A 10,769-nucleotide genomic window follows, 5' to 3' on the forward strand; every position below is an offset into this window, starting at 1 on the left:
CTTTTTCCACTAGAAAAAAAATTATCGTTTTGTTGGTCTTTAATAAAATGCCTGTCACTGTTGCTGAAAAGAGATAGCCATCATGATAGCAGGGGCATCTGAGGGTCCACCACCCCGTCATGCCTGCTTCCCTCACAGACCGTCCCTCGGACCCGCGCTGACTCAGTCTTGAGTGTAGCTGCCAGGAAAGCTGGGAACCGGACTCCAAGCAGGGATCAGCCCCGAGTCCCCACGCACAACCGGCGCTGACCCGTTTAGGGTCCAGCGTTTCAACTACGCCCGCGTGAATTTCTGGAGAACTCCGGCCGGCTCCGCCCCCGCCTGTGTGCCAGGGCTCCGATTGGTCCAGAGGTCCTCTAAGGGGCGTGACCAGGGAATTGGAACCCGGAGACGTGGGCCGCGCTGGGATTGGCGAGCGCCAGTTCGGGGGCCCGCTTGTGCAGACGCGGGGTTTCCTACGCGAGGTAAGCAAGCTACGGGGAGGGAGAGCGCTCCCCTTCCGCTCTCCACCACGCCAGGTCTGCAGCTGCGGGTAGAGGTGGGCTCAGGAATCCGCATCTGAGGCTCCACTGGAGCAAAGGGTGCTCGCTGTTTGCTGACTTGTGAAGGCTCTTTGGGAAGGGGTTGACAGCTGGGACTCTAGGGCCCCTGAGCCCAAGGGCTGTGTGCGAGCTGTGAGTCGGGGAAGGGTTCTCCGCAGGGTCTCTACCCTCACCTTATCCCATGATGTTCCGGGAATCACGTCTTGGCCAGAGGCGCCTTGGGTTGGGAGGGACGGTTTTGGGACCTTGAAGAGTTTAAGTTTGTGATTCTTCATATAGGAAGTTACTAGGGTGGAACAGGGCTTGGACTCTCCTAGGGAAGAACTGAAGTGCAGTAAGAGGTGTCCTCAGGCCTCAGCAAGAGGGAAACCGGCAGTTCCGACTCACTGCGGAACGTGTGCGCTCGTCCGAGAGGGCGCAGGCCTTGGAATCTGAACACAACCGATATCAGATTCGACCAGGTTAGAGGCCGCGGAGGAGGGGCGATCAGTGCTGGCGTCTAGATCCCTGCGGTTTTTGTAAGCTGAAGTGCTTCATTTGCTGTGCGTCCTGCTCACGTCAGCCCTCAGAGCTGCCTAGGGCTAGGCCAGTTAGTTGCCTGAGCACTGGGGTCTGGCTAACCCTGTCCCGCCAAGGAAGGAGGGGTTTGGCATTGTGTCCTGCGGATGGAATTGGTCACCCATGCAGTGAAAAAAGACACCAAAGTCAGGCTGTAGGAAAGACTACACACTGTCGACTTTAAGAACTTCTGATCCTGGGCGTGGTTTTTTCTGAAGGGAGTGGGGGCGTGTTGTTTTGTTTAATAGGGCATGCCTTTCAGAAGTTATTGTCTCCTTTTCATCATGTGAGTTCCCGGGATGGAACTGGGCCACAAACACCCTTACCCTCTGAGCTATGTTGCACCAAAGATTTTGTTTTTTGAGATAAGGTCTCGTTGTATAGTTTAGATTGACCTAGAACTCTCTAACTTCCTATCTAATCTTCCCAGGTGCTAGATTACAGGAATGCCCCCTAGGCCAAAGTTTTTCTTCCTAATCTCAGAACTTATTTGGAAGCTGGGCTCACTCGCTGAGGTTCTAGGGTGGTGAGTGTGAAGGAACTTGTAGGGACAGCCAATGCTATGTGCTTAACATTGTACCTAGCAAACAGTAGGCGCCGAGAAAGTGGCACCTAAGGGTTCATTTTCCTTATTCTGTTCTCCCGGAGGAAGATTCTAGAAAGTCTCAGTGACTCAACTGAGTGGTGCCACTCCCTTACTACCCTTGTAATAACTCCCGGAATGTTCACACTGGCCTGTGGACCTGCAAGACAGGCCCTGCCTGCCCCTGTAACCTCACCTCTTACCCCTGTACCTCACTACTTCTTCCTGAGTTCAGGGTGGCCCCAGAGCTCTCTTAAGGGCTGTACTGCAGTGAGCAAGAGGAGATGAGGGGTTGCATCAGGACAGAGCCTGTGTGGCTTTGCATGTGTAAGGGACCAGAGAGTAGATACATTTTTAGATTGTGTTAGTCTGAATGTGATTGTATTTCACTAAGATTGCATTAAGGAAGGCTGGCAGTGGGTCATATTGGGTCTGGATTTTTAGTTTCTGATTGTAGATCACCTTTCCTCCTTGGCTATCATGTGTTCCCTTGGTGATGGGCATTTGGTTTGCCTCTGCCTCTTGGCTTTAGTAAACACACACACACACACACACACACACGAGTATAGATATTCCTTCCAGTCCTTTTGGAGATAGATCCAGGGTGGGAAAGGTATATGGTAAATCTATTTTTTTGTTTGCTTGTTTTTCGAGACTGGGTTTCTCTGTATAGCCCTGGCTGTCCTGGAACTCACTCTGTAGACTAGGCTGGCCTTGAACAGCTCAGAAATCCGTCTGCCTCTGCCTTCCAAGTGCTGGGATTAAAGGCGTGCGCCACCATCGCCCGGCGGTAAATCTATTTTTAATTTTTGGAAGCGTCTTCAGGTTGTCTCCCATCATAGCTATGCCATTTTTTTTTCTTGAGATGTAGTTGTTAATTTTGTTGAGTGTTTCTATGTCTGTGTACCACACATATTCAGAGCTCTTGGAACTGGAGTTACTGGTGGCTGTGAGCCACCTGATGTGGGTGTTGAAAACCAAGCCTGGGTCCCTGCAAGTGCATGGAGAGCCACCGAGGCATGTCCCCAGCCTGTGGCTGTGGCAGTTTACATCTCCAGCAGCAGTACACATTCTTCCCACTTTTCCACTCTGGCACGAACTGGAATTTCTTTGCTAGGAACTTTCCAATGGGTATGGGATCACCTCCTGTTTTTACTTGTAGGTGGGCTTCTTTAATGGTTTCTGCTTGAGTGACATTCAGTTGTTATGTACCATCCTAGAGATGCTCACTTCAGCCCACCAAGTGTTCGTTACTCCTGTCGGTCCATTAATCCGTGGTGTGAGAAGAGCCTGGGCTTTTTGGGTTTTGTTGTTGGTTCTTTTTTTTTTTAAGATTTATTTTGACTTTTATTCATGTGATTGAATGTCACATGTATGTGAATGTCTTGGAGGAATGTGTCAGATCCCCTAGAGCTGGAGTTAACAGGCAGTTGTGAGCCACCTGATGTGGGTACTGGGATCCAAATTCTGGTCCTCAGGAAAAGCAGCAAGTGTGCTAAGCCATTGCTCCAACCCAAACCCTGTTTTTCATTCTTTCCCTCTGCTCCTAAGAGTTTCAGTTGACTCTGTTAACCTTAAGCCACTGTACTTTTGGGCCTCCTGCCTCTGGGCCATTCTGGCCTCCTTACAGTAAGATGTTATCCACGTTGGCCTCCAGAACAGTGCCTGGTGGCCTTGAAGGTAGAGTGCTGGCACATTTGGGTTTGTCATATTGTCCCTCAGCCAAGAACTGATGATCAGGTGGCAGAACAAAGTTTGAAGCCAAGATCAGCTAACTAAAAATAGTTCCATCAGGTGGTGTGGACGGCACTTAGGCCTAAAGGGGGGTGGGGGGTGAAACGGGACTGAAGAGGTTCAGTGTCTCCCCTGGCTGATTTCTTATCCCCTCCCTTTTCACCCCCACCTCCAGATTCCCACAGGCAGCCTCACATACAGATCCACCGTATGGTGACCTAGAAATTTGTGTGTGTGTGTGTGCGCGTGTGTGTGTGTGCAAGTGTTTGCATGTGGTAAGAGGTCAACTCACTCCTGCTTCCTTTTCAACAAATAAGAGCTGAGTCTCAAAGAGAGGTTTGTGCACATGGCACCTACTGGGTGCACGGCACAATTTTAAGAATTGCTGGTCTAGCCATTGGCAAGAAAAAACTTCTGTTTTGCTGGAACTAAGGATTGAATGGAGGCAATAGAGGGGACATGTACAGTGACTGGACAGGAAAATACCAGGGTTTCTGTGTTGTTCTTGTTGGTGGTGGTAGTGTGTGTGTGTGTGTGTGTGTGTGTGTGTGTGTGTGTTGTGTTGAGGCCAAAGATATCTGGTATCTTCCTCCTTTGCTGTCCACCTTGGTTTTGGTTTTTTAAAATTTTATTTTACTTTTAATTATGGATAGATGTAGATATAGGTATATACATATCTGTGCACATACATATATACATATATGTGTGTGTGTGTGTGTGTGTGTGTGTGTGGTGTCTTAGAGTTTCTATTGCTACAGTGTGATACCAAGATCAAGGGTTTATTCTGCTTATATTTCCACATTGCTGTTCATCATTGAAAGAAATCAGTACAGGAACTCAAACAGGGCAGGAATCTAGAGGCGAGAGCTGATGCAGAGGCCACGGAGGCGTGCTGCTTTCTGGTTTGCTCCCCCTGGCCTGCTTGACCTGCTTTTTTTTATAGACCCCCCAGGACCACCAGCCCAGGTATAGCATCACCCACAATGGGCTGGGCCCTCCTCTGTCAGTCATTAATTAAGATGATGTTTTATGGCAGGATCTTATGGAGGAATTTTTGCAATTGAGGATTCCTCCTTTTAGATAACTCTAGTAGCCATAAGAGTAGCCAGCACAGGTGGGTATAAGCAAGAATGAGTGCAAGTGCCCACAGAATCGAGAAGAGGGCACTGGATTCCCTGGAGCTGGAGTTAAGGAGGTTGGAAGCTGGAAATGGAAGGTGGATCCTCTGGGAAAGCAGTATAGGCCGCCTACCTCTTTTTTTTTTTTTTTTTTTTTGAACTAACACTCACAAATTCAGCTATCTTAACTAGCCAACAAGGCTCAAGGATCCTCTCTCTACCTCCCCAGCAATGGAGTACAGACACACCACCACACCCGTCGGTTTTACTTGGGGTCTACTCAAGGTTCATAAGCAAGCTCTCGTCCAAATGAGCAATCTCTCCAGCACCGTGACCAAGTCTTGATAAGCGTCGCAAAGGGAAAAAACAAACAAACAAAAAAAAAAAAGCAGGGTGGCATCTTACAGAAGGGGTCACAGATTGTCAATATTTCAGGTTTCATGGCCATGTGATTTCTGTCGCCACATAGCTCAGTCATTCATGAATATACACAGCCATGTTAGAATAAAAATGGGCTGTGGTCCAAATTTGACCTCTGGCTAGTTGCCATCACTGGAAAAAGCTACCTGAGATGAGGTTAATGGAGAATCGTTCTGAAAGAGAACCAGGAACTAAGCTGGTCAAAGACCAGGGTCAACATGGATAGCCTTTTCCAGGTGAGGCAAGATGGCACCGTACTACGGTGCAGTGGTGGAGACCCATGTTGAGACGTTCGTGTGTGAGAAAGAGGAGGTTCAAGGATGGAGACTAGATTTAGAGTTTGAGCCACTGGGTAGGTGATGTTTCTGATGATGGACAAAAGCTAAGAGAAGGCCTGGGGAACATGGAGGTCGGTGTTGACTGTAAGAAGTTATCTGATAACTGGGTGTGGGTGAGGGGGCTGTCCATGCCTAGAACTTAGTGGAGATGCCAAGTCTAAAGGCTAGGACCAGGAAGTGAGCACATCTCTGTACTCTTCAGGTCCGAATATGCTGGGGTTAGAAGGGTGGAATTGGACAGCACAGATGTCCTAGCTACGTGTGGTGTGCTAGGATTTACTGCCTAGTAGTACATCAGCAGAGGACCCAAGTGGGCCTTACCTTCCACAGAGGCGGTGGTGTGGTATGAGGTGTATTTCCCCCAACCTACTTCTAGAGTCTGTTTTTGTCCTGTAAGGTGGGGGTGGTGGGCAGAGAGTTTTCTGACCTGCTAGGGTTTGTGTGAGGAATAATGAGATAGCATCACCATTGGCTTAGAGGTAGCACATGGATGGCAAGAGTGAGCTTCGACACCCTGAACAGTTAGATAGTTGGATACCTTGGGCAAATGAGGGATTGCAGAGTCTGTGATCTGTTTGGGTCCTAGACACTGTTCCGTATGTGGACCGTCTGTCTTCCAATTACAGACTATCCCAGAACAGCTGTTAGGAGCTGGAGGCTCCCTATTCCAGCTTCCTTGCTCCTCGTGGGTGCCTGAGGTGAGCCCTATTTCCAAGGTCCCTAGGGCCCCTGGGCGTTTTACTTCTTACAGGTAACTCCTTATGGCTGTCTTCCCACTGTGGTCTGCTTTCCACATCCCTCCTGCTAGAGAGTCCCCTTCACCCACACACCCTCCACCCCCCCAATAATTCTTTCCGGGTCAACCTTTGAAACACTCGGTTTCTGTACCTGGGAGGCTAGTGGGCTTGCTGAAGCACAGTGGGATAATAAATAGGCTTGTCTAGTTTGGTGGGTGAGTGAGCTGGGGTGGGGGGGCGGCGAGCAGTGTGGTTCTGACTTTATGGGCAAAGCTGATGGCCTTCCTGTCTGCCTCCTACAGCTTAGCTGTTGAGAAGATGGTGGACCACTTGGCAAACACCGAGATCAACAGCCAGCGGATTGCAGCAGTAGAGAGCTGTTTTGGGGCATCGGGGCAGCCGCTGGCCCTGCCCGGCCGTGTGCTCCTAGGCGAGGGGGTGCTGACCAAGGAGTGCCGCAAGAAGGCCAAGCCACGAATCTTCTTCCTTTTCAACGACATCCTGGTGTACGGCAGCATTGTGCTTAGCAAACGCAAGTACCGCAGCCAGCATATTATTCCCCTGGAAGAGGTAACACTGGAACCGCTGCCGGAGACCCTGCAGGCCAAGAACCGCTGGATGATCAAGACAGCCAAGAAGTCCTTTGTGGTGTCGGCAGCCTCCACCACGGAACGTCAGGAATGGATAAGCCACATAGAAGAGTGTGTGCGGAGGCAGCTGCTGGCCACAGGCCGCCAGCCCACCACAGAGCATGCTGCGCCCTGGATCCCCGACAAGGCCACGGACATCTGCATGCGCTGCACGCAGACACGCTTCTCGGCACTCACCCGGCGTCACCATTGCCGCAAATGCGGATTTGTGGTCTGTGCTGAGTGTTCCAAGGAGCGTTTCCTGTTGCCACGTCTCTCTCCCAAGCCCCTTCGTGTCTGCAGCCTCTGCTACCGAGAGCTGGCTGCCCAGAAGCGGAGGGAGGAGGCCAAGGAGAGTTTCGGGGGCTCTCCACGGCAGCTGTCCCACCTAGGCGGCACTGTCTGTGGTGCATCCAGTGGCGATGACGATGACTCCGATGAGGACAGAGAGGGCAGTGGAGATGGTGACTGGCCCACTCAGGTGGAATTCTATGCTTCTGGGGTCTCCTGGTCAGCCTTCCATAGTTGACCCTCACCTGCAGAGTGTTTGCATCAAGCCAGTCCACTGCCAGGGACCCTTTCCTGTGGCAGTGGGCATGTGACAGATGGCTATTCCAGAGCCATTACTAGTGCCTTTCTGCTAGACAGCAGCCTCCTGGGCTCTCTTCTAATTCTTCTCAGATAATTTACCTTCCATTTCACATGTAGTCCTTGATGACCAGGCTACAGCTGCTGCCCTTGAAATTAAACCAGACCAGGTATTAAGACCAACCCAAGCATTAAGACTAGGGTTGAAGAAGGAAGACCAGACCAGAATTGGAGGTCCTCTTCACTCTGAAACTTGGGCTTCAGACCCCATTCCCACTTTCAACCTTTAACAGGTGCAGCCCATGGGAGAGCATGAGGCCTGCTCATCTATCAGCATGCAGACACCACTACCTGGCCACTGGGTCCTGCCAAGCTGGACCCCAGATGTACTGTGTGTGCCCTTCAGACCCAAGTGGCCTGCAGCCTGAGCTCCCTGAGCCCAGACCAGCCCATCAAGCCCTCTGCCCTGTCACCACCAAATGTCTAGTGCCCATGTATCCTGTCTCTGACCCATCTCTGTCTGCAGTCAGTAGAATCAATGTTTTCTCTTAGGACTCTAGATTCAGGGAGAAAAACCCTATCCAGACTGATTTACCAATAAATAAGAATGAAGTACCAAGTCTTTTTGTTGCTAAGACAAAAAAGTCTTTTTGTAGCTTCAGACAGTGCTCAGTCCAGGGTAGAAACCCTGGCACTGGGAATAACCATCACTGTTACTGCTACACTGGGCATTCCTGGAAATGTCCCCCACTCAGTGAGACATTCATGCCACCAGGTGGCTGGCTCCCCAAGAACAGTGGTACATACTCTTGCTCTGATAGCCTGCTAGCCTGCCTTCCTTCCTTCCCTCCCTCCTTCCTTCCTACCTCCCACCCTACCTCCCTCCCTCCCTCCCTCCCTCCCTCCCTCCCTCCCTTCCTTCCTTCCTTCCTTCCTTCCTTCCTTCCTTCCTTCCAAGACAAGAACTTGCTACATATGGCTGAGACAAACTTGAGATCCTCTGCCCTCAGCCTCCCTAGAGCTGGGATTACAGGCATGTAGCGCTACATCTTGCTCATTGCTGTGGGCTATCTAAATGGGTGGGATAAAGGAAACAGTGTCTGGCTCAGCCTGATCTTTCTGGGACAAAGACTTCCCTGTGTAGTCTCCTGCACAGCTCCTGCAGACGGTGCCTGGGGAGCAATCCATCAGCCTTCGACTGTAGAGCTTTGAGACCTTCAGAAACCTTCTGTAAAGAAGGTTCATGCCTGTAATCCTAGGACTCAGAACCCTGGCTACATAAAAGCCCTGTCTTGAGAATGAGTCTTTGCCTAGTACCTGGCTGGCCTTGCCTGGAGTCCCTGTACATAGAGTGGGCACTGTTTGCTACGTGTGGGACTTGGGTGCTAGGAAAGCTCCCCTCCGACTTCTGGTATAGTGAACCGTGTTATTAGGATTCTAAATCCCAAAGTCTGCAGTTGACAGACCTGTGGTTGACGGGTCTCAGTATGGAGTACCCAGGAGCTGCCTGCAATCCTTCCTGCACTGGCAGTGACCAGCTAGGGAGGATTGGGAAGTGTTTGTTTGCAGCCCTTTCCCTCTGTAGCCTCTGTCAGCCACACAAACTAGTTCAGGCTGCTTCTCCTGTTTGGGCAGAGAGCATAGGGCCAGGCAGGTTCTCAGGGAAAGAGTAACTTCCTGAAGCTGGAGCTGGCATCTTCTCAGAAACCCAGGTCAGGCAGTCCCATCCTTTCCACCCAGGGGTGCTGACAAATAAACCTCACTCTCCTGGAACCTTCCTTTCCTGGAAACCCTCAGAGTATAAAAGGCATGGACAGACGGGACTGTCTGAGGCTGACTGGGTATAGAGGTGGTCCTTAGCCATTGTACAAAATAAGCAAGGTGGCAGGAGCCTGCGTGGAAGGAGCAGGCTTGTGGAGGGCCATGTGGCACTGTGGGAAGAAGAGATGGGAACTTGCTCATCCCTCATCCCAGAGCTCCGACTGACTCCCTCTCCCACAGACCTGAGACTAGGATGTTACTTCCCCAAACTCCAAGATGGTGGAGACCACAAGGGCCCTGATGGTCAACAACCTTGGAAAGGAGTTCATTTATGCTAAGCTACTGAGACTTGTGTTCCCTGCCAGATGCCTGAGACACAGGTGTGACTAAGATGGTCAGGGTCCTGGCTCAGCTCTCAGTTGAAAAGGGAGACTAGAGGTGGGCTGAGGTTGGTACCAAGTACAGAGGGGCATCTCTGGGTGGAGAGAGAGAGAGAGAGAGAGAGAGAGAGAGAGAGAGAGAGAGAGAGAGAGAGAGCGCTGTACCAGTGGAGAAACAGCACTCCAGGAGCTTGCAATGACTAGTATCAAGGCCCTGAAGAAGAAGGGGTCTGTGTGTCCTGGAGAAGCATGCTGGAGTCCAAAAGACAGTAGACCTCCCTCTGTAGACCACAGAGGCTTCTACAGGCAGCAGTCTGCTCTCTGCTCTGAAGACTGTTCTGACTTGTGGACAGATGGCTGGAGAGGTGGACATGTGTGGGGATTGTGTAGCCAGAGCTAGCCTAGGATTCCCAAGGGAGAGTCCATCAAAAGCCCATCCTCTGCCCTTTCTGCCGGTGGTGGAGGGCAGGCGTCCCTGGCCTCCTTCCTACCTCTGACTCTTATCTACTGAGATACCAAGGGAACTCCCAGTATGACCTTTGCCTTGAACTCTTGTGTGAGACCAGGCGGCACCCAGTATCCTGCCAGTGCTGAAGCGTAGTGGGGAACAGGCTGCATAAATGAAGGCCTTGAAATAAGATGTGTAAGAAAGCAAAACGGGGGCTGGAGAGATGGCTCAGCGGTTAAGAGCACTGACTGCTCTTCCAGAGGTCCTGAGTTCAAATCCCAGCAACCACATGGTGGCTCACAACCATCTGTAATGAGATTGGATGTCCTCTTCTGGTGTGTCTGAAGACAGCTACAGTGTATTCATCAATAAAATAAATAAATAAATATTAAAAAAAGAAAGAAAGAAAGCAAAACGGTGAGGATGGAGAGGAAACTTGTACCCTGGTGCAGTGGTGTGATCACTACAGAAGTCACTGTGCAGGCTCCCTGCAAGCAAAACCGCTGAGGATGGCCCTGTTTGATGGGTAGTCAGCATATACTTGGGTACCATCATTATCCTGGCAATATTCACAATGGCCAGTATGGAGCCAGCCTCGGTGTCCGTAAGCATGTGAATGGATAAAAACAAATGTAGTGTATATACACTGGAGATTTATTCAGACACCAAGAAGGAAAATCTGTCATTTGTAGAGAAATGTATGGACTAGAGATTGCCAGGTTAAACCAAACAAGCCAGACTCAAAGACCACGTGTTTCTCATATGCATAAATGTAACACACGCAAAAATCTAGCACATAGGCATAGAATAGAGCCTGGGAAGGGACAGACCTGTATGAGAGACTGTCCTCAGTCCCTTGCTGAGGCAGCATAATCAGCCAGGCTGGGATCAAGGGTTGCAAGCATGCTATGCAGGATGTTCTCAGAGAGGGGC

General features: G+C 50.6%; 1 protein-coding gene across 1 annotated transcript; it reads left to right on the forward strand.

Annotated features, from left to right (window-relative positions):
- The first annotated feature begins 391 nt into the window (after positions 1 to 391).
- Positions 392 to 7,866, forward strand: Plekhf1 (pleckstrin homology and FYVE domain containing 1). Its single transcript, XM_028754175.1, has 2 exons — positions 392 to 464; positions 6,333 to 7,866. Exon 2 carries the CDS (start codon positions 6,349 to 6,351, stop codon positions 7,186 to 7,188), a length of 840 nt encoding a protein of 279 aa, XP_028610008.1. The 5' UTR covers positions 392 to 464; positions 6,333 to 6,348; the 3' UTR covers positions 7,189 to 7,866.
- The last annotated feature ends 2,903 nt before the right edge of the window (positions 7,867 to 10,769 follow it).

The sequence above is a fragment of the Grammomys surdaster genome, unplaced genomic scaffold (genome assembly GCF_004785775.1).
Source record: "Grammomys surdaster isolate TR1022 unplaced genomic scaffold, NIH_TR_1.0 125984, whole genome shotgun sequence".
Classification (NCBI taxonomy): domain Eukaryota; kingdom Metazoa; phylum Chordata; class Mammalia; order Rodentia; family Muridae; genus Grammomys; species Grammomys surdaster.